Source organism: Aptenodytes forsteri, unplaced genomic scaffold (assembly GCF_000699145.1).
Source record: "Aptenodytes forsteri isolate BGI_AS27 unplaced genomic scaffold, ASM69914v1 Scaffold46, whole genome shotgun sequence".
Taxonomy (NCBI): domain Eukaryota; kingdom Metazoa; phylum Chordata; class Aves; order Sphenisciformes; family Spheniscidae; genus Aptenodytes; species Aptenodytes forsteri.
The window spans coordinates 5,097,148-5,122,116 of NW_008794774.1; the positions used below are offsets into that span (position 1 = coordinate 5,097,148).

Sequence of the window (24,969 nt, forward strand, 5' to 3'; positions counted from 1 at the left end):
TTTTAATAATATAGTTACTTAATTTGTGTGAATTCATGTTTGAATCATCTGAAAGTTATAGACACAACACTGTGTACCAAGCCACAAAAGAAGTTTAAAAAAATTTCCTGAACTTAAAAAAAAATAAAAATTATTTTCTCTGGACAGTTTTAAGAGTCGACATCCTGTGTTAGAGTTCTCTAATCATCACCAGCACAATTTACAATCAGAACACACAGAGAGCCAGTTCAGACCAGCTCATCTGTTGACTTTGGCAGAAGCCCTTAATCTCACTGTGTGCAGCTGCCACTTGAGAGCTGGGGACTCGGCAGAGAGCCGAAGGAGGGTGGGATGTAGGGTTGGTCAAGGCATGAACACATAGGCCTGCTTCATTTCAACAGCCGTACACTGCTTTTTTTATAGTCTTTTCATTTTACAGCCTTTTTTTTTTTTTTTTTTTTTTAACCTAAAATTAAATATGGACCTTTTTTTATAGTCTTTTCATTTTACAGCCTTTTTTTTTTTTTTTTTTAAACCTGAAATTAAATGAGGACCTCTCATGAGCCACTGCGCTCCAGGCATAAGAAATTGTAATGTCTGGCTTCCAGAAACTGTCCCGTCAAAATGTGCTTCTGATTAGGTGGCTTAATTACAGCTGTGAAAACAATGTTGATTTAGGCCTCAAGATTCCAGTGCATGTCAGCCGTTATTAGCAAGCCTTGGACTGAAGCCACCATTTTAAAACTCTGTACCACTAAAGTCACACACTGCCTGACAACTTTTTATTTAGGCAGAAATGTTGCCAGAAGCAACACATTTTATGCAAAATGTTTTTCATTGCGCAAATTTCAAATGTGACACTGTTGATGGACATAAAATGGCTAGTTACGGGTGGACTTCACCAAGTCCAAAACCTAACTTTTGCAAAATACCCCAAAAAATCAACACCACCCCTCCCCCATTTAAAATAGTTTTTATAAAGTTTGATTGACATAATGCTTAATTTTAATTCCTTTAATTCAGTTTTATTCCAAATCCAGCATGTTGGTTTAACCACCCAATTTTATTGCATCTAAATTTTCCTGACAGTTTCATTTGCTGTTGGGAAATAAAATTGCCATTTTTGCGACATGGGAAATAATGGCTAGTTTCAAAACCAATATGTTTGAAACTTCCTTTGCCTGAAGCAGGTTAAGGCACACACTCAATTTACTTTAGGGGAAAAAAGCTCATTAAATAGTTTTTAATATTTTAATATAATTTAAGTAACTGCTTTCACAGTGGGAAGGCTTATTAGGCCCATGTATTTACACCTGCAGAGAGGTAGATGTTTGGGCAATTAGGTGGTTTCCAATACTTCAGCTTTTCAGCGTAGTTGCAGAGTTAATGCTGTAAACACTGTAGATGGACACAGTGTGTTCGCTGCATTTAAACATTACATTTCCACTTGTAGTATTTTGCTTTCAAGAGCCTAAGAAAGAGGTTTAAGTGGGGTTGGTGGTTTGTTGGTTTTTTTTTGGGGGGGGGTGTGCTTTGTTTTGTCTGTTCTTAAAATTTCCTTAATGACATGAATTGGCTAAGGAATGTGAGTGAATGTGTGTGGGTGTTAGCTCTCGGCAGAGGACGGTGCTTTGGAAAGGCAAGATCTACATGCTCACTTCACAGTTGCCATGAAATTCCAAATGTCCATGCTGTGCGGTTTAATGGAAACCATGAAGTTCCTAAATGACCGCAGGTTTGTTCCAATGTTAAGCGCAAAACAAATCTTTCAAGTCATTGGCTGAGTCGCAAAAAAGGAGGGTCATGTTTTCAGGAAGCTAATCTCCTTTCCTTTTTTTCCTTCATGGTTTGCATTTCTATGGCATTAGAAATGTGTTCCTAGTGAGGTACTGGAACTACCAGCTCACAAACAAGGGTCCTCAGTTCCCAGGACTGAAAACAAGATACTTGGAACCTGAAGCTGTATTCATCTCTCATCCTAAATGCTCAGGCCAGTGCAACAGTTGTACCTCCTGGAGCAACTAACTGGAAATTGATTTAGAGAAACTAATGATTTGGATAAGGAAAGAAGTCTAAAGTATAGGTTCAAGTTTGCCCTGTAAAAAATCATCATGCATTCATTCTCTGCCTGCAGCAGATTAACAGAGAAAAAGGAAGTGAATGCTTACGCTTCATTTTGTTCAGTTTTTGAAGGAGAAATACTGGAATGAGCTAGTCTTTTATTTTCCTTGCAAAATGGTATGTGGGTTTTCAGAAAGGCCCCAGTTGCTGTGGAGGGCAACTGTGAGTCGGGAGACAGCCATGTGATGCCATTTTCCTTATTAGATGTCTTTGCAGTAGTCTTTCAAAATGTGTTTCATTGGTAATATGCCATAAGTTTTATTCACCAGCCACATGTGTTTGCTTCCTGTTTTCTATGCACCCCTGTTTCTTTTGCCTTCTTCCCACACCTCTCAAAGTGACATTTTCAGCACATGAAATTAAAAGAAACTTTTGTATATTATTACATATACCACTAATGCTGCAGTAGAAATAGAAGTATTGGGAGTGCTAGACAGGCTGTTATTTTGAGAACTGGATATTATAGACCAGGACATTTAACCCTGGGAGAAAGTTTTTACAAAAGAACAGAGCTGAGGATACAATTTTACTGGCTTTATAGAAGAAAAGGAATATTCTCTACAAAGGCAGACAGATTCACTTCTTTCCAGACTCCATGACTTTTACTCAGGCCAGAAGGTGCTTCCTCCTCCTTTTTGAAGAAGTTATTTCAAGAAAGGGAGCTGGGAAGCTTCTATTATTCCCTGCTAAACAGTGGGTTAAACATAAAGGGAACGTCTGTTTGTTCTGAGACTGTGAATTCGCTGAGAAATTTTTGGAGGGGATTAAAGCATAGCTGTGCCTGAATGAGTCTAGCTCAGATACTTAAATGGGGAATGAATCCATGCAATCCAGCTTGTCATCTTCCTGATATTTTCTTGACATTTTAAATTTAGATCCTATAAGGTATACTGTTGTGAATAATTATTTTCTTGTTCTGACACCTGTTTGGTTTTGTGTTTCAAGCTAAGTAGGTAAAGCACTGTTCATAAGGCAAAAATTCAGTGCTGATCTTCAGGCATTAGCTTTGATAAATAGTGCAAGATGTGTAGATGCTACCTGTGAGTTGCAATTCAATTGATCGGGATCCTAGATGGAAGGATTTTTCTTGTCTTTTGTGGTGTTTCTTGTTTACTTTGTACCACTAGCTCACTCCCTACTTCGCAGGGAACAAAAACAAGAGAGTAAGACCCAGGGCAGTGTTTCCAGGAGCCTACCTCTTTCTCAGCCAGCCTCAGAAATGCATGTATGTGCAGCATGCCCCCACTTACAATGTAGCATGGATAATGCTACATGCACCCATTTAAAAAAAAAAAGCAAAAAGAAAAAAGAAATTTGTGCTGGCATTTAACTGGATTGGGCCTGGAGAATCTATTTATGCATAAAACTACATTTAAAATAGTGGGGAAGTAAGTATTCCCCTCAAAAGATGTACTTTAAGTGTTTGTAAAGCTAAATCTCATGTTTAGAGGTTTATGTTTCCCTCTGGATGGCAGGGAGATGACCGACGCCCCACCACCACAGAATTCAGTGCCAGCTAGCAGGCAAACTTTCCTCTGCAGGAGACAACTGTCTCTGATGCTGTATCTCCTCCTGGTCTCCTCTTCTGGTGCACTGACTGGAAGGAAGGTCATGGGAGCACACGGCTGGGTATCATCTCCACCCTTGGTCCCACAGCAGATTTCTCAGCTGTCAGACCTCACCTCACTAGTCCAAGCGGAGGAGGAGTGGATCAGCAGGCCAAAGGGAGGTAATGAGAGCGATAAAGAAGGGTAGCTGTAAACCATAGCAGTCTCCTTTACTTTGTGCCTTTCTGGAATTTATAAAATCAGAATGTTTTTCTGTTGGTTTGCTCATGCTCTTTTCCCCTGCTTTCTCCTATAATTGTGCGTGTTTGCATCCTTTTCAACTGGGAAAAAAAGAACAATCCTTTGCATTCCTTTCTGTGACTTTTTTGCAGTAGAGTAACGTGTTTTTGTAGAAATACATGTGTTTACCTACTTCTATTGCCTGATTGCTTGCATTTTGTACTTTAAGCGTAAAAATTAATGTGAGAAATGAAAAAAAAACCCCTTTAAAATAAATTAGAGAGTATGACTTGCAGAGATAAAAAGACAGGAAATTCAGAGTTAGGGCATGAAGCATAACACTGCTCTTAACTCATAATTTTATTCCTGAAATGTTGACATGATTTAAGGGCATACAGTCAGCAAGTTACATTTTAATGTTTGTTTTTATTGGGTTTTACATATTTAAGTCACACTGCTTAATATTTATCCAACATACATTTATTTATTTATTGTTGTTGTTTTTAAATTACTTATAAAAACTTTTCATGGAAACCTGTGAAACCCACATTATGTAGTGAAGGCACAATTTTTCCAGTTGCTCATAGTAAGGACCTATTTTCTCTAGAGACTGGGCTCTCTGAAGCAGTTTGGCCTTGAACAAATTGAACAATGTGAACAGTACTTGAACAAATTTTAAAAATGTGAAATGAGTACACAGTAGCGTAACGAGCTTCATTGTGAGCTAAAAGGATGTTATCATGATAATAATCTTGATTTTTCAAATAACTTTTGTTTTCTTCAGTTTGCATAATGGTTCAGTTGAAGAAAGATTTAGAAACAAATTTGCTTTTTAAGCTCAGTCTTTCCTTCCCCATTTTACAAGAATTTGTTTGTTTTGTTGACTTGTTTCAGAAATGCTGCCTTTTGGAAAGGAAGGACCCTATTTTTGTTAAGCAATCGATTGACTTTTTTTTTTTTAATGGAAGGTAGGGTACCTTTATGTTGTGGTTTAACCCGTCAGGCAGCTAAACACCACACAGCCGTTCGCTCACTCCCCCCCAACCCCAGTGGGACTGGGGAGGGAATCGGGAAAAAAAGAAGTAAAATTTGTGGGTTGAGATAAAGACAGTTTAATAGAACAGAAAAGGAAGGGAAAATAATAATGATAAAAGAATATACAAAGCAAGTGATGCACGGTGCAATTGCTCACCACCTGCCAACAGATGTCCAGCAAGTCCCCGAGCAGTGGCCCCTCCCCCGGCCAACTCCCCCCAGTTTATGTCCTGAGCATGACATCACATGGTATGGAATATCCCTTTGGCCAGTTTGGGTCAGCTGTCCTGGCTGTGCCCCCTCCCAGCTTCTCGCTGGCAGGGCATGAGAAGCTGAAAAGTCCTTGACTAGTGTAAGCACGACTTAGCAACAACTGAAACATCGGTGTGTTATCAACATTGTTCTCCTCCTAAATCCAAAACACAGCACTGTACCAGCTACTAGGAAGGAAATTAACTCTATCCCAGCCCGAAACCAGGCACTTTAAAATGCACAGTAAATAATAAAATTTACTAACAATATAGGCAATAGTGTGGTTAATCACCAGCAGAGTTTCTTTGCTACGTGTGATGATATTAGGAAAACAAAATGACATTATGATGATGCAATGATTCCATTTCATCCTTTTCAGATGGTGTAACTGCTTCAATTCCTACAGCTTTTTAGAGGGGGACCCATGTAACTTTTAAAGCCACATTGCTTTAAGACACCACACTTTTGGATCTGGCCCTCAACTGAAATTGGCCCCTAAACCCATAGTTCACTCAGTAAATTTCTCCATAAACCTGACATTGCAATACTTGCCTCTCTTAAATTTGTATGTTCACCAATATTTTGAAAGCCTTTTGTCCTGTCTAGGTGTTGCAGGTAATTTGACAAAGAAAGCCCTTGGAGGTCAGAGCCACAATAATTAAATAATTCACTAATTTTTCAGCTTTTCTTGAGTACCAAGGGTCTCATTTGATCACAAAAGGATCAGCTCCTATGGTGGTTATACGCTTACAATCAGGGACCTGTTAGTCTTTCAGACTCTGAGTGACATCAAGTTTTCTTTCCCAGGCTTTAGTAAATGCATTGCACTCTTTTGGAGCCTGAGCATGTATTGTAACTTAACCAGGACTTTGCAAAGCTTCCTGACACTTAAAGTCATCCGGTTTCTTTTTAATTTGTGCATGTGAAAACATCCTATTGCTTTAGGAAATTCTAGTTTAATTTAATAACCTACTGAAGTTTACTACACTTTAAAAAAGAGATTTTTTAGAAGAGAATCATCTAATCGGGAGCTCTGAATAAAGGAATTTAACGTATCATTCTGGAATGTACAAGACACCCCAAATTACTGCAACATCCCTGTGTAAAACGATTTTTTAAAGTTGTGTTACAGCTTTCTTGTTTTACAAGCCAAAAAGCTGAAGAAACCTCTCTCCAGGTCTCCTTCTATGTCTTCATGACTCTTCTGGTGAAAGTTTGTGGTGGTGGTGGGTTCTGGGTTTTGGTTGGTTTTTTTTGTTTTAACTCTTTTGTGCTTTCAGAACACACTTTTGGCATATATTTATGAAAGGATGAAATTCCGTTAGCATTTTTTAAAGTTGATTCACATAAAATATGATTGGTATGCAGGAAATACTAGTTCCATTTGCCTAGTGGACTGACTCGAACTGCATGTTCAGCCTCACAGAAAGTGATGATCTAGTACCTCAGCTAAGAGCAGTTCTTAGAGGCTGATTGTGGTCAGAAATCTAATAAGTATAAAAAGTTCTGTTGAAGTGATTTTTTTTTTTTTTATTTAATTTCACTCTGAAGTATAACTGTATATATAAATTCGGCCAAAACCAATAGAGACAGTAAACCTAGCTCACCCACACTCAAGTTGTTTATAACTGATAAGCTTGATTCCTTGCCCAGTTAGTGTAATTTGGATCTTGCATTTACAAAAGACCTACATGTTAGCCATCAACTGAAATTGAGCCTAAAATATTTTTTTTGAGGCTATTCAGATATTTTATAAGCAATACTGCCAGAAAGCCAACTGTTTTCCCTGACCATTACTGTTATAAAACCTTTAGAAGTCTATTGAATATACACTGCTTCAGATATTGCATGCAATTTGCAGGAGAAGGAGTAATTCCCTCCTGAAGTTACTTCAACTAAGTTTTACTGGGGATGAATGAACATTAAAGTGCTTGGTTTGGATAAGCAAACAAAAGTTTGAAAACTATCCCAAACGTACAGAGAGCCAAATGTACCTCTTCCCAGTGAATCTTTCTCGAAGCTAGTTTATGGGGCAGGGGGATGGAGCCCTTATCAGGATTTTGGCTGGGAGGTAGCAGGCTACACATCTGCAGTGGACAATCCAGAAAATGTACAATGCATTGGCCACTGCTAAAAGGGTGGAACCCTTTGTCCTCCTAATACATTGATGATTTTAAAAATAAGCATTCATTTTGAGAAAATGAAGTTGACAGTAGTAATAGTTCACTTCTAAGCATGTGGTATAAGTCAGTCATTTTTTGCTCTATCATTAGGATCTTTTTAAGAGGCTATTTAGATGAACTCAGCATGCAAGTGTGTGTCTGTATTTTGGATAACAGGTTACTATCAGTCAGTTTTTCAAATAGGTGCAGATAGGTTGCACAAACCATGTCTGTATCCAGTTTATGATCCTAATTCTGTTGTGTCCTAAGAGCTAACATCAGTCTGCTGTTTGTTAGGGGATGCTAAAGGCTGTCAATTCATGAGATCAGCATTTCCCTTCTCACTTCAGGATTATGAACAACACTGGAATATATTCCCACAACCAAGTGGACCGAAATCACTTTTTGCTCACCTAAAGGTTTTTGGAGAGATCTGCAATAATATTCTCCACTAAGAGGCCTTGTGTGTCCCTGGCACTTCATTTTAAGTCTGAGTAATATCATTTTCCTGCTTGAAATCCGAGTGAGATGTTTGCTACATTTTTTTTCATTGCTGCAAAACGACCCATTTTTGCATCAGCAACCTCTGCCAGAGGTGTGCCAGTTCCAAGTCCTTATGACTTGCTTTTTTTCACCACCTTTCATAAAGATAAGTTGGTTCTATGTCCTAGCCATAAATTCCTGTTGAAAGAGGTGTCTGCTTTACACCTCAACCAATATATTTCCTTTTTGTTTTCCTTCCTTCATGCTTATGGCTTTTCTTGAGCTTCCACTTTCTACAAACTGGATGTCTGCTTCTCTTTATGAAAATCAGATTTCTTGTGTGAAAAAATGCCCTTTCAATGGTTTTTAGAGAGAACTTCAAGGGGACTTGTTCCTGTAGATATGCTGGGAAAGCAAATAGGTTACATAACCTATCTGAACTTGTAGTTTAGCAAACACCAGAATCTGAAAGGACTTCGTGGATAGTCTTTTGAGTCTTGCCTTGCTGCAGTTATGGTAGTTGAAACCCGTAAGGCCACCAGAAGGTGTTCGCTACAGTGACTCTCCTAATTCCACCGTCCAGACACCAGTGCTCATCCAGACTGTTCCATGCTTGGTTAACAGCGTGCCTCTTCAGCAAAGAGTGCTTGAACATCATCAGTACTTACTGCGTATTGGAATTTTAAGGGCCTTTTCTGACCTACTCCATGTATTTAATACAAATATACTTGAGAGGAGTAGCAAGCAAACTGGAGTATTCTCAAGGCATCTGTCTGCAAAGTAACAGTGAGTTCCATGTTTGTTCTTGTTTTTATATAAGCTGTCAGGAGAATCCTAAAATGTTTATTTCAATTTTTTTAATAGTTCATTTGTTTTGTTAGCTACATAGATTTATATTTCTGAAAATTAATCATGAAAAATATTGCATATTTGGCAGAAATGCATAGCAACAATTAGTCTTCTGAATGCCTAAAGATTTTTTAATGCAAGAAAGCTGAATCATAAAGACACTTTCTTGTTCCTAGACCTTTCTCCTTTATGTTGTTAAACGTTACTATTAGAAATAATTACTTTTTCCCTCTCTCTCCCTTGTATCCATATTGCTGATACAGTATATCTTTATTAATTGTAAAGCAATAGAAGTATTTTACTGAATCAGTGTAATTTCTTTTTTGCAAAATGTTTATGATGGTCAGCTCTACGATTCTGCATTAAAATTAGTCTTTGGTAAAAGATAGGTTAATGCACCACTGGCAAAGGTCTGCTGTCCTTGTCCTGTTTAGTAGCAGAATGCCTAAATTGTAGTTGCACCGGTTTGGAGCAAACAGACAAAAAGGAAGGTAGCTAAGCATTTTGCTGTGCGTGAGCAGTTAGAGGGCAAGCAGACACCGTGCACCTTGACCACCTATTATGAAGCTTTTTGCTGCAATGTCAAGTGAAAGCGAGTTAATTGGGTGAAGCTGTAGAGCATGTTAGGGGCATGGTAAAGGGTTGCTGTCTGACAGCTGAATGTCAGCAGAAGCTAGTGAAGTGTGGCTGAGAGACAGAGACCTGTCACAAAGTTCGTGTGGACTATAGCACAGTTAGGGAGATGAAATGTGGTTCTGTCTCACTTTCTCCCTCATTGCATTCAAGCACCTTAAGATTTCACACTGTATGTGTCAACCCTTGTTCTCTAAGCTGTTTTCTCCTAACACTTCTGCATTCAAATGATTGGACAGAAGATGCTAATGTTTGGCAAAATGAATGTAAATACACTTTTTTCCTTTTTCTGCTAGAGCGGCAGTATACATGCAACTCAGACGAAACTTTGAAGGCTTACGTCAGACAGTCATACTGCCTAGGAATTCAGCTGATGACTGAATAAATTTCTCAAGAGAATAGGAAGTTTGACACTTTAACTAGTTGGACAGGGACTGTCTTCCCACTAGCACTGGCAGAAGAAAAGTGGGGAGGACTACTTCATGAGCCGCTTGTGCCTCAGCTTGGTGTTGTGTGTTTCAGTCTCTGGTTGTAATCACCTTCTCTTCTTCTTGCTAGAAAGAAGCGAAAAGCTGAGGGGGAACCATGAGACAGAGAAATACTGATCTGAGGCGATGAAAAGCTGTGGGAAACCTCACATAGCAGGAAGGACTTTCTTGGAAGCAAGGGGAGCGTCAGTTAAAGATAGTGACAATCTTACACACTGATGCGAAACATAGAGAGGTGTCACAACAGTTTAGTAAGAGTACAGTGTACCTTTCAATGTTGTTTGCAACATGCAGCACAAGATAAGCCAAATAGCCATTTGGGTTAGCTAGTCAGATTAAAAATAAATAAATAAAAATTGCTTCCGTTCTTGAGAAAATGGAAAGACAGTGGTAGGCAGCACGGGCAAAAAGTACTAAAGAATTTGGAAACTTGGATTGAAATCAATACAGACTGAGCATTTCACAATGAAAATAGTGTGCTAAATATTTTGCCTGATGTTTTGGTATTATTAGTGTAGTGCAGAGAATTTGACCTGAAAATGGGAGACTTCCATGTGTATTCCAATGAAGCGTCTGGAAGAGAAACTTACTATATAGGCTGTGTGGTGGATTTTGGCCAAAATATTTAGAAGTCATCAAAAATAGCAATGCAAAATCAAATTGTCTTTAAGCCAACAAAACATTGAAGATAAGGTGTTCATCTGATGTGATAATCCATCCAATCCTGTGCATTCTTCAAACATACCAGGTTTAAGTATGTTTGAATGAAACAGGATTTTCTTTTAGAAAAACAAATACTGTATCATGAAATCTTTCTCTTAATTGCTTTTAATTGAGCCTCTAGAGTGTGGTTTCACTGAATGCATTAAATGCTAAAGCATTAGAAAAGCAGAAAAAAAAATATTTCCAGATATTTCAGACTCATATGTTTGTTTAAAAACTCCTGAAAGTGGAAGAGGGAATTCTTTGATAATGAAAAAAGTCATTAGTATTGTTGGCTAGCAGCACCCAAAGTGTGTTGTGTGTCTACCTTTCTGACTTAATATGTAATGAGTTGGCAGCCCATTGAATTATTCTCTGATAGCAAATTGTTTGCAGAATCCAGGCAGGAGAGCTGACAATTAAAATTTATACCGAACGTTACCGTTTTCCTACTTTGTGTCAGAGCACCAATTTAGTTCTACTGCCTCAGCATACAGAATTGCAAAATCATTGACATGGGAAGCAAACTTTCCAGTTTTGGCCAGCATATATTCCTGCTTTGAAAAAGTTTGTTAACTAGCACTGTATTGCACTGACACCCACTAGTAATACTTTCCATTTTAAGTACCAGTTTCTAGCATTTTCATCAGTCTGATGTTTTATTTATTTCACTGAGAGTGAGAAATGGCTCTTGGAGCTACTTCTAACAGCAAAAGAATGAGCAGCATACTGGAAGTCCATTGGCATTGCCTGGCAAAAGGCAACTCAGTTTTGGAAATAGCAGTTTGAGAAGGAGGTTGTGAATGATCTGAAAATGTGCATCTTTCTCTATAGGGAAATAGGTTTTCCACATAAGTGCCTCAAAATGGTTATTGAAGACAGTGGTTGTTTCTTTAACACTGGAATTGCTGTTGCTACAGTGAAATGGTGCAAGCTACAATGATAGCATAGGTGGGAGAAGCTGAAAAGAACATTATTGGCCATTTGATTTGCTGTCTACTGGTATTACTATGTATATGTATGTTCTAGAGTTGGGGTGAGAGGAATCAGTATCAGAAAGCAATTATGAAGAAATGTATTGACTGTTTCCCACTTCTCCCCCATCGCTCTCTGCATCTGTCCTTATCTTAAATTTCTTCCTACCCTTGAGGGACTGTGCTACAGTCTTTCCAGAGAATTTAGGGATTGTGAGAATTCAGAAGAAACTACAGCTTGCTCCTCCGTCTGCACTTCTCTTCGCTGTCAGGCATCCTCACACACCTAAGTATCCTGTAATCTGGTGATTTCCAGATCACGCTTTGGCCTTGTAATTCAAGAATTGTCTTTAATTTACCTTGAGATATAACACTGAACTTATTACTGCGTCTGCATCATCGCACAGGGAACCCCCATAACTGAGTCTTTGTATTATGTTGTAACTTCAGTATTATTCTTTCTGCCTTTTTATTTTGTCCCTTACTTGGTCATTTTCTGTTCTGATTCTAAGCAGTTTAATTACTTTCTTACCTCAGTCGAAGCCTTATATGCAAGCTTGTTATTCACAACCGAGAAGCCTTAACTCACAAAAACCTTACCATTTTTTAGTATTCTGATTTTTTTATAATATAGAATGTTACATGTCATAAGAAAGTGGAAGGGAAGATTCAGCTACTGTGTTTTGACATTGAATATTTGAAAGCAGTTTAAAGTGACTAAAATTAGTGGTGGGAAATCCCAAAATTGGAAGGAGTTATTATTGTAACATACAAACAGTAGAGGGCAATTGAAAAGTTTTAGTGTGGTATTATAGTGAAAATTGTGGTCCAATAAAATTATCCTTGTGTAGACTTTGAAGGCTTGAAACCATTCTGACTGATTTGTGGCTTCAGCTCTGGTTATAGATTTTACTCCTACAATTGAAGATAAACAATATACTTCTAACAGTGAATTTCTTTATGTAGTTACCTGTTTGCACCACTGTCATAACACGTGCATAGTCTTTTAATTCCAAATGTCTAACTGTGCCTATTATTCCGCAAGTATTGATACATAAAAGCAAAATGGGGTGTCATTGATCACAACATGATGCTTTTGAGTAGGCTGACATTGCAATAAAAACATATATAAGGATATAATACATGATGGTATTATAATATTTCCTCACAATATCATACATAATAAAGCAACCCACTATAAATCAGTTTTAACTTTGGTAAAACAGCTCATATATCATGAGACAACCTGTAAACTAGATCCTAAATGAGATCATAGGTTAGTCACAGACGAAAAACTAGAGAAGATTTGTTTTAAAAATCTTTTTCCATGTCTAATACTAAAAAATTGCTTGAGTTAACTATAGTTTAGAAAGCAATTATTCTATAATATAGACTAACCTTTCATATTTTGGTCTTTGGGAAAACATGTTTTATAAAGTTAGGCTATCAAACTTTGAAAAATGACCAAAGGACATGACCAATTACTATATTACATAAATATTTTGAAAGTATATTTTTGCTAGACGTATTGTGTCCTAAATATCTATTTACCTGATGAAGTGTAACAGTTCAGATGGAATCATTTACAGCTTATTGGGTAAATAAAAGTGCTATGCTAAAGATTTACCTGAACAGACACCTTATTTGAGATACCTAATTCCTCCTTTAAAAATTACCTAAATGCATATTTATATGATGGATTATCATCACGCTCTGGCATAGTCATTTGAGTTTGTCAATTTAATACGTGTTTTAGAGAGGTGTCTAAATACAATAATGTTGAAAGAGGTCTGCTGGGGAAATTATAACTGCCTTTAAAATTCCTGGGTACAGGTATGTATTCAAACAATGAGTGTTGTAACAGTTCTGAGTATTTTTTCTTCTAACCTATAGAATCCTACTTTCTTATTCATCATGAGTGTATATAATGATACTAGATCAAAACAGTTCTTATGAGTAACAGCCAAGATTTTTTTTTACATCAATCACATTGCTATTAGATCTGATTTCCCTTCTATTCAATGAATAGTATTCTGTTCTTTGTAAGAAGTACAGCACAGGATCTGGATAACTAAAACTGAGCTTTTTTCCCCCAACAGTGAAGCTTTTACTGTAACATAGTCTATTGACTTGCTGCCAATCATTAAGTTTCATACTTTTTTTTTTGCAACTCTCAAAGGAAATCTGATTTCTTATCTCCTTACTGGGATTTTGATGCCAAATTCTTAAAAAAACCCTCACTACATCTAGAAAAAGAGTAATATGAGAGTGTACTTGTAGCATGTGATTTTTACTCATTGTGATATGCTGATTAATTGAGATGTTGAAAGCAGTACAAACCAGTATGTTTAAATTTGTCTTCAATATTTGTTATCCAGAGTGAAATAGCTTGTATCTTACTGATTTTGGTTTTTTACACACAGAAGTGTTTTTAGAACATCACAACTTATTTGCATATTTCAATATTGTCATTTTTTTTATGAATGACTTATTTTAGAGATAATTTTGGCTATGTGGTCAGCTGATTAAAGTGTACAAATAACAGACTGTTAATCTGTGTAATAAGTGGATGCCTTCATCGAGATCTCGTTTCAGACGTGCTGATTCAAATGCAGTAAATCTCGTTTGTGCTTTGGCTTTTTAGTAGTTCCCATTCTGCATAGCATTGAGCCCAGAAGGACTGAAAAGCTAGAGTGTTACAGATCGTATTTGCCAGTTCTGCTGGTTATCTCATCCTCATCACCACCATAGTTCAGCAAAACTCAAGGCACTACCTCATTTTAACTACCTACTTGAAGTAGTCATCTAAATTTGCTACTGTATGGGTTCTTAATGAAGGTCTAATATAACCTAGCAGTTTACAGTAGCTGCAATACGGCTTGTGGTGAATCAGGAAATCAAAAGAGTCCATATCAAAGGGAACTGTTGAAGTAGGTGTTAGAGGCAACCATTGATTTTTCTCCAGCAATAGTAACAGAGGAAAGGGGACTCTTTCATGAATGTGTCTTTATAGATATGAGTCTGGATTTGTTGAAATATGAATACACACACGCCCTTCTGCCTCCCTCTGGATATCTATGAGTATGTACATTGGAATCTGTGCCTCTGTATACATGCATTTCTGGCTCTGTGTGTGTGTGTTTATATATGCATGTATACTGTTCCTGAAATGCAGAGGAGAGAGTATTTAAAACCTCAAATATACTGTAACAGTCTTTCAGTATCTTAACTTTTGTCTTTTCCGTAATTACGCTTTGCATGTGAAGTTTTCACATATTTTATGATCTGATGAAATAATTGGTTGTTACTTCCACAGCTATATAATACGTTGGGTAAAATACCTTGGTAAAGGGCAGAAGAGCAATATGGCATTGTGTTTTCTTAAGTTTGTTTATTATTATGGATATTTAAGGGAATACAGTGTCTTTATTTCGCATTTAAAAAAATTATTAATGCTGATATACTGATATTATCCATAATCTTTCAAAGTAGGATGCACAATGTTTTGGTGCTGGAAGTTATTTAATGTTGAATTTAACTGGTCTAACCTTTATAACTGTTTGACTGAATGTCGAGCCTCATTGTAATATGAATCATGTTCCCCATCAACGTACGTTCACTGTATATTCTCTGGCCATCTTCTAACAGGCTAATATTTGAAGAGTATTAAGTGTTTTATGTCAATTGATGGTAAAATATATTTAAAAGTAAATGAATACCTTCCATGGTTAGCATGGCATATTTTTCCTAACAACAGTGATAGGGAGACTGTCAAATATGTTTGTTTACTTGATTAAAAAAAACACACCCGAGAAATGTTAATGAAGAGGGGTAAAAGTTTTCTGTAAGTATTTGTAGCACTTCAAATAATGTAGGCTATTGTTTCCTAACACTTATGAGTGCCAAATACTCTAGCTAATGTCCTTTGTTCCTGCTTATTAACAATTAATATATATATTCAAGTACCCTATATTTTAAATAAGTGTTTGAAACGAGAAGCAAACACTTGCAAGTACTTCATATACATACCTTTGTGAAAGGCATAATGAAATTATTTTTCTTTTTTATTATTATTTTATTTTACTCCAGGAATCAAGAGGGAGTTCAAACATCACCATGGCTTCAAGCTAGGAATTCAGCCTGACCAGAGTTGTATCCCAGATTTTTTGGCATTGCAAGCTGAACCTGACACATCCTACAGTTTAATGCACAATAGAGCCAGTTCTCAGTCTTCAGTCTATTCCTTCTGCCTGAATGTCACATCAAGTCCCAAAAGAACAATGGAAAATGGATTTTCAGATTCTTTGTATCAATAATCTTTTAGAAGGAAAAAATTGCATTAATGTAAAAGGATGCAATTAAAGTGCAATTTTGTTGCTACCTTTGAATTGTAGTTCAGCGTATGTATTTTTTGACATTAATTTTACATTTTTATGAAAATGTGCATTCATATGTTCACATTTCTGCGCTTCTCATTCTTTACATACCGAAACAGTTATTTTTTAAACTTTTTATTTATTACAGTTGTTCATTTTTTATGTAGTATATTTTTAAATGTTAAAGAATGACACATTTTGGGTAATTTTCCTCAGTCTTAAAAAAAAAATCAATAAGCCATTTTAGTCTCTATCTATCAAAGTTGTTTCATACTTGTCTATTTTAAAGCAGGACTGCAATACTTTAATAGGATTGAGAGAGCTATTTGAAATGTATGCCAATGATTCCTGTCATTTCATGGCAGCCCTGCCATGGTTCACTGAGCCCCCTCTTTTCTCTTGTCAGCTCAACTGAAGACAAGCATTTAGTTGCAAACTTTAAGCAGGTTGTGCAAAACAGAAATGATGTGACTGCTTCTCTTCCTGCACAATAATGTCACTGCTGGTCAATGTGAGAAGGTCAGGTTGCTCCTTGTAAAGCTACATGATACCACTTGCCTATTTGAACAAGTTAAGTTAACTGCTGAATCTGGTCCCTGCAGGCGCTGAAAACTCACCCTTTTATCAAGTCTGCATTTCATAAGAAAGAAGAACAATTGTGCAGGGAGGATTTCTGATGATATGTTTATGTACTTTATAAGGACAGTTCCCAAACCAGTGTTGCAGGTGATATATTTAGTTTAAGCTGAAAGACTTTAAAGTAATGGCTGTTTTGACCTTCAAATAGACTCCTTTTTTGTTGTTGGTGGTGGGACCCAAGAGTGACGCCCATCTTTGATGCTGACAGAATTTAAAGCGAGGCCATTGCCCTGCATTTTCTGCCTTGTAGCACACAAAAGTAAAATTGTATGTCAGGCCGAGATGTCGGGGAGCTGACAAGATGCCCCAGTGACATTTCAGCTGGAAAGAGCAAGTGTCTTGCAACCAAGTGGTCAAATATCAAATAATAGGTCAAGCAGGAAGGAGCTGAGTTCTAACCACAAAGAGGTTTCTGGTAACTTACTTGACAAGCTTTTGGGCGCTTTGTGGCTTGACAAAGTGATGTTCTGTTGGGTATCGCTAGACAGACTGTTCTTTATTGCCTTCAGAAGATCAGACATTGACATTGATTAAACTCTTTAACCCTTAAAGGTTAAATCCTAGCAGTTTCATCATTGTGAATGAAGAACAAAGGAAAATTTGTAATATACCATTTGTTTTCATATTAATCACTGAACTCCCCCATGCTATTAACTTTTGATGTGTGATGTAGTTTTTGACAAAAAGATTGAATGCAAAATCTATATAATAGATTGTTTCTCATTATGGGCCAGTGATACATTAGAAAAATAATATTATGCATTATGGAATTTGTAATTTCTTCTAATATGTCAAATGTAGGATTTGATTTTGAAGCCTCCCAACTACTACTGAAATTCCATTTTGGATGGAAAACAATATTTGCATAGATAACACACCAATTAAAATGACCAAAGTCTTCCAAATACCCTTGTTTTCAGGTATCAGAAAAGCTAAAATAAATCTCAAATTTACAACAGAACAACTTCAATCAAAGATAGCTTCAAGTTTTCAGGTATTCCCCTATTGTGCAAGTCCATTGCTGACAGCCATGCTGTGAATGTGTGTATGTATACTAATACAGAGCCATGCAAAAACAAATAAAAAATCCTGCAGAACTCTTACATGTAAGAGTTGGCTGATAGAGGAAGAACACTCCTTTTCTTTATGGTGATGTATTTATTCTTGAATACTGAAGAAAAAAGTTTTGTTTCCCTCCAAAAATCTTGGCTCCCCTCTTTCCTGACAGTGACTGTTACTTGTAAAGGCACTGCAAGTACTGTAGTCTGCTCTCCCAAATATAATGTCAAAGATCTGTTATACTTGTATGAAGAATGAAAGAATATATTTTACCGAGCGTTTTTCTCTCTACTATGTATAGAAGCATGTATGTGCTTTACTTTTTAAAATATATTCTCAAGGTACTCTATAGTTTGAGAAAGAAAGTGCCTATTATTTGCTACATGACCTCAAACTACTGCAGAAAATTTGCAGTGTATTTGTCCCTTTCCCATCATTGCCAGTACATGTGGTATTGTGCATGTAGAGATGGAAGAAGGTTTTCTTTCTGAAATCTGTTTTTCTTTCTGAAATCAGTATCTTACGGAGACTAGGAATGGTCTCCTCCAGTTACTGCTCCAAGCATAGGTTCATGAGATTTCACAGGGGCCATAGCAGTGGCAAACCGTGTAGTTAATAGGAATAATCTAGTGAGCTATTATTTCTCACAAGAACTAGCTTGTATGTTTTCATTGAAAGGAGGATGTCTACCTCATTTACCCTGTTTAAATATTGACCAACTGTGAGTTACAGACTGTTTTCCTTAAACCCATCCACTTTGAAGAGACTTTGAAATATCTTTTGATTGGATGTCAGATGTCCCATTTGTAAAAGAAAGCTCCTCCTTCTCATGTCGTAAAGAAGTTGTTGAGTAGTAAACTGGATCATCATTAGTCAAATACACCTGTGTTGCTTTTCCAGGCATCTGATAAATTGAAGTTTGTGATAAATTCCAAATGAACAAAAGAAATCCAGCTGGCAAGATTCCCTGTTGGTAGTTTACAAATGATCCCACCAAAGCATTTCTTTTCCTTTTTGGGGACACAATAAAAATCATGCTTGTGTAGAATGTGGCAACACAGTTCAGTAACAGTAGCTGCCAAAAGAGCATCCTGACCGTTTTATACCATCTGCTTTCTTGCGCTTGCTTCAAAAATTGCAGCGCTTGAGAGCTTGATCCTTACTTTCAGAGCTTTTCATGGTTTGGGGCTGGGATTTCAAGAGGACCACTTCCACTTGGATAACCTCAGCTCCATCGTCAGCACCGCTCCGTGAGAACAACCAAACAGTTTCCTTAGAAGAAAGCCCATGTTTGGTGGGGCTAGAATATTCTCCATGTTTTTGGAATGTGGCACAACAAATAACTGGTCATAGATCTGCCTTCTGATCAGTCTCAAAATTCATATTAATGTATTTTCCCACCAAGCAACTCATCTCTGAAAAGAGACTGTGAAATATATGGTTTATTCCCTGCAATAGGAAGTTTTACAGCTGTTAGTACGAATTGTGTGTGTGCCTGTGTGCACACGTGTGTGTATACTTCTCAGCAGAGTTTGGTTATTGGGCTGACTCTGTTATCACTCCACATACTGTAAGCAATTACTACTACACCAGTAGTACAGAAGGGCTATTCGGCTCTCCCTGTCTCCGACAGATATTTGCAAATTCAGCACAAGCTTTACTGACAGTAAAGTTTGATATACAATTATGGGAGTCTCCTCCATTGCTGGAAAAGACCTTGGATGCCTTTACCAAGTTAATCCAGGGCAGCTGAGGTTGGAAGGCACCTCTGGAGATCAGGTAGTCCAGCGCCCCTGCTCAGAACACAGTCAGCTACAACAGGTTGCTGAGTATCATGTCCAGTTGGGTTTGAATATCTGCAAGGATGGAGTCTCTCTGGACAACCTGTTCCAGTGTTCAATCACCCTCAGAGTAAAGATGGTTTTTTCTTATGTTTAAATGGAATTTCATGTGTTTCAGTTTGTGCCCACTGCCTCTTTTCCTGTCACTAGGCACCACAGAGAATAGCGTGGCTCCATCTTCTTTACTTTGCAGGTATTTATACATGTTGATAAGATCTCCCTGAGCCTTCTCTTCTACAGGCTAAAAAAATCACATCTCTCTCAGCCTTTCCTCGTGTGACAGATGCTCCAGTGATTTTATCAGTCATCTTTGTGGCCCTTCACTGGACTCACTCCAGTGTGTCCATGTCTCTCTTGTACTAGGGAGCTCAGGACTGGAGCCATTACTCCAGATATGGCGTCAGCAGTGCTGAATAGAGGGGAAGGATCACCTCCCTTGACGTGCTGGCAGCTCTCTTCCTGATGCAGCCCAAGGAGGCTGTTGGCCTGCTTTGCCGCAAGGGCACATTGCTGCCTCATGGTCAACATGGAGCCTATGAGGACCTCCAGGTACTTTTCTGCCAAGCTCCTCCCCAGCCAGTTGGTGCCCAGTCAGTCTTGGGCCCCCAGCCTGTCCTGGTGCATGAGGTTATTCCACCCCAGGTAGAGGGCTTTCTTCTTTCTTTTTGAACTTCGTGAAGTTCCTGTCAGCCCATATCTACGGCCTGTCAAAGTGCCTCTGGAGGGCAGCAAACCCTTCTGGTCTGTCAACCGCTTCTCCCTGCTTTGTATCATCAGCAAACTTGTGGAGTGTGCACTGGGTCCCATTGTCAAAGTCATTAATGCAGTTATTAAACAGTATTGGCCCCAGTATTGACGCCTGGGGTACACCACTAGTGACTGGCCTCCAGGTGGACTTTGTGCCACTGATCACCACCCTTTGATCCCACCAGTTCAGACAGTTTTGAAACTGACTTACTGCCTATGTATCTAGTCCATATTTCCTTACTTAACAGTGTGCCATTTTGCTGTGTAAAGGGCTCTCAAAATTCCCAAACATTGCTAAAGCCCTGGATTAAGTGAAATGCCATATTTTATATAACCTGTTTGTCAATTAGGTCAGTTTGATCATTTGATCACTTACAACAGCGTCTGATCATACTGCTGTCATCCTATACTTGAAAGGTTTTCCAAGGCTTTAAATTTGATATAAATCTGCATGTTCAGTGGTATAACTTAGCTCCTAAAAATTATTTAAACTCACTTTTGAAATACAAAATTGCTTTAGTAGCATTTTTCTCCTGTTGTTTTTTATTGTTGTTTAATTATTCTCTAGTGAATAAAATCCAAGAAGCCCTTGGCAGTATCACACTTTGGAACAAATCTTTATATGAAGAGCACCTTTCTTCCATTGCTGGTGATGAACACCAAGCTTAGTCAGCGTTTCTCCCTCCATCCTTTTGTTGATTGGCCTTGAAATCCAAACTCACAAAATGAATCTTTTAGGACATTCTTTCCTATCTTTTCAACTTCATCTTGGCCAGTATAAAATTACTAGATTTTGCCTAACTTGGCTTCACTTTGGTCTTCATAATCTGATCCTTTTTGGACAATCACTTCACATCACGCTCTCTGTATGGCCCAAAAATGAACCTCAGTATTTATTTGGAAAGTATTTAAGTGTCTTCCTTCCTCTTTCCTGAATATTCACCTAAACCAGTGGAATCTATAGTGAACTTTACATATATTAAAACTAAATTGTTTAACCCCTTTAGGTACAGTATTTTGGGATTAAAACTGGTATAATTACATTCTCTGATAGGTTCTCTACCTCTACTGTGACTTCAATTTTACAGATCTAGACTTGGCTTTCAGTTAGGTCTCTGCAAATCATCCTTCAATATCAATGGAAGATGGAAGGTGACATGCTCTCTGTCATGCTAATGTGGGTCTGATCACTGTCATGGGGAGCATCGTGTAGGGATTTTGTGCAGTTGATATAATTTTATGTATTGTAGTTTGATGCTAATGTTAAAAAAAAAAAAAAAAAGGTTCTTACTTTACAAACCAGTCATTCAGCAATGCACGTGAAACTGAATCTTTGTCTGCTGTCTGGTGTCCAGTGTCCAGTGACTGATGAATAAAAATGAACAAGGACAAAGAAAAATATGAGGAAGTGTCTGAAAACTAAATTGTTTCCAAGGAATGCTCAGCAGGAGGTAGGGAGATCCACTGAATAGTTTTTCTTCAGTTCTTTGTTTACCACTTCTACTTGACCATGCTTCCTTTCTCTTTATAAGCTAATAGTACTAGTAATCATTACTGATATTAGATTGCCTTCTCATGGCTCTGCTGTGTCTGATTAAAGCTTCAGAAGTTGTTGAATTTTGTTTTGACTAATTCAATGAAAGTCATTAATTAAAAAATGAAGAACATTGGATTTACTTTAAGCATAAGTATTGTGAGCATTATTGTGTAAGTATCCTTTCTTTTTCATGGTAAACAGATTTTTAATCTCCAGCTACATAGTGGTTACCATTACAAAGGGAGATTGTTGAAAATGAAAACAACAATGCTAATTATATTTAATACATAAACATATTTACATTCCTCTTTGCGTCATACACAGCAAACCCGTATAGCAGCCCCACTAACTGTTGACTCGTAGATGCTTGAATGGTTTAGTTGACAGGAGTGTTGTGGTCCTAAAAGTCCTGGCAAAAGCATCATAGACTGTGTACTTGTGAACAGTAGTCTGTTAAGACATAGACATTTTATGCTTTACAGGGAAAATGCTGTTAGGTGTAAGAATCTGGCTCATGTGCATAGCAGTGCCAGTCTAAATGGTGGCAACTTTTGTATGAATCAGGCAAGAGTTTCAGTAACTTTCCGTGTATGCTGCGTTGATTAACCAGCTCATCATGACTTCATACATAAAGTCTTTCTAATGCATGGGATTCTGCTGGCACACATGGGGAGAGCCCAAAGCTATACTCCATCCTGGGACATTCGGATGGCATTTGAGATTTTTACTGAATAAAAAACTTTTAAAAATAATTTCCAAATCCTCAGTTCACAAGATAGTTATGAAAAAAAGCAAGGGAATTAGGAATTAAATATGAAATACTTTCCTACCTCTGTGCCATGTGAAGGTTAATAAAATTTGTTCCCATAAACAATATCATGGGAGAAATCTTAGTTGCAAGATGTTTGCAGTAGAAGCCTGGTTTCGGGCTTCATTCTCAATTGGCTTACTGATACAAGTTTATGTCAGACACTTGGGGTGGGAAGCTGTATATATTAAAGCACTGACCTTAACGAGAGTCACACAGCTAAAATCCTGCACAGTTCTTTTAAAATGTCAGGGGTTAATGTTATTTAAATGCAGTATTTGGTGGTTTAATTGAGTCATGCTTCATTGTCTTTTACTGCACGTTAATGCCAATGAAACACTGATTGTTGACAGAAAGTTCTCTTCAGCAAAGTATACACTGACATATCGTGCTGCTATAGAAAAATAGTGTGCAAGACAGAGCAGTCGTACTCTGCTGGAGTAGGAATCCTATGCTGTCTAAATGGTGGCAACATTCATTATACACTGACAGGAAATGTGAACTAGTTTTTTTTTCTTGTATATGTTTTCAGACTGCCTCTTGGGAGGACTGATAAGACAGAATTGTTGGGTCTTTAGATAAATAAATTAAACTGGAGATTTTTTTGTTGGGTGTGTCAAACAAGTTACTAAATGTACCTTGAAAACTACAAAGCCAGCTCCAGAAGGCAGATTTGTTATAGAAGCACCTTCTGATAGCTTTTGTAAACTTGCCTTAGGACACACCAATGGCTTTTCATCTTGTCTTTGTCTAAGTTTGGAAAAAATAACTTCCATGTTCTTTTTCTGAGTATTTCTCTGTGTTAAGTCTCCATGCCATTCTAAAACCCTCAAGAGGAAATAGATGCTGGCTTGGCAAGTGAGATACAGAAAATACTGTAAGTTGTGGACTCAAACAAACAAAAGCTTTTGAAGAGGAATATGGGAAGCAATAAACACTGGTGAGCTTACAAGAGCTTGTGTGCACAATGGGTGGGGTATATTTCATATTGTGCTTCTGCACGGTAGAATAACTATTCCAAAATAACTGCCCTCATATGGACAGCTGTTTTATACTTCCTTATTTTGGCTGAAGTAGTCTGCATGCTGTTTGTCTGGTCCCACAGGGCTTTGTTATGCTTTTGGGCTCTGTGCTTTCCAGGATTTTTCTCATGGCTGCAGGATGCTTTCTGGAAGTCATTAGAATTCTGCGTCTTGGAAATTAGTTTGCAAATGCTCATGAGTTATGACTTTTTTTTGATTTTTTGCAAGCCAATGTCATTTTTCAAGTTGATGTCAGCCGGCCTGGTTGAAGCCTGCAACTGCAAATGGACCTAGCTTATGTGAAACTTTGATGCATTGTGTGAACTTCCTGGTTCTTACACTGTCTTTTTAGGTGACATCAGGACATCACACTTGGGCTCCTAAGGGAATAACTGTTTGAATCTTATGTGAGTGGTAAATCACAAAGAGTTTCTGCAGAAAGTCATAATAGTCAGAACTTCTTAGAAGCAGCAGCCCGTTAAGTACCTGCCTCTATGGGTTTAAGTAAATATATTTAGCTTCCTCCTAGTGTCTAAGATATCATGAAAGTGTTTGGAACCAGATTAACTACTTCACTGTAGTAATTACTGGTGAAGTTTGCAGATCTGTGTCTTCTTCCAAGATCTACACTGAGTCTCTCATATACTGTGTAGAGCAGTATAGTTCAGCAAGCAGGGCCTATAGAGCTCTGACCTGTGGGAACTCAATTCTCATGTCTGCCATTGGCTCAAGGGCAAAAAATAAATCCTTCCAGCTTCCAGAAACTCACAACTGTGCTGCAAAGAGCACTGAGCAATACAGAGGGGTGAAGCCATAAGGAGACTTGCGGGAACCTGCTGTAGCTCGAAGTCTAATTGTCTATGCAATGTGTTTGTATTTGAGTTGGGTGTTGGCTTTTTGAACATGTTAATGCTTTATTTTATTTAATGTATTCTTTAGCACTCTGTAGTGTATGTGCTGTAACACATATTGTGCACATTGCGCTGAACTCCTTATTTTACCCAGAAGCACTTAGAGCAATCAGGTAGAACCAACTGTTGCTTGGTGAACTCTTGAGCCTCTGTTAAGGCAGAATGTGTTAAATCGTTAGCAAGAGAGAAGAGGAAACTTGATGATTACCAGTAAACTGAGAAAAATTTATTGTTTGGCATTGTAAATAAATGCCTTTTTAAAGGGGTGAGCCAAATATCACAATCTTAGGCTAACTGCAAAGCAGTGCTAGTCATTTGGTCAAAAAGCTCCAAGAAGAAAAGCATGTAAAACTGACCAATTAGAAAAACTGTGCTAATATTTTCCTAATGGACATCCTAATTTAGGAAAATAATATACAAAAGGGGAGCATAGCTAGAAGCAGCTTTAACTGTGAAGGACCAGAAAGAAAAGATCTGTGAGTCTTTGGATAGCTTCAGAGGACATCAGGTAACTTGTAGCCTTGTTCAGTGGCAAAAAGCTCTGTTTATTTCTAAAGAAGGAGT

At 37.7% G+C, this 24,969-nt stretch overlaps 1 protein-coding gene across 1 annotated transcript in view; it reads left to right on the top strand.

Moving 5' to 3' along the window:
- CCDC171 (coiled-coil domain containing 171) overlaps positions 1-15,852 on the top strand; it is a 179,129-nt gene extending 163,277 nt beyond the window's left edge. Inside the window, 1 exon segment of the mRNA XM_009274285.1 lies at positions 15,555-15,852. Coding sequence (XP_009272560.1) covers positions 15,555-15,596 — 42 coding nt within the window. The 3' untranslated portion in view covers positions 15,597-15,852.
- The last annotated feature ends 9,117 nt before the right edge of the window (positions 15,853-24,969 follow it).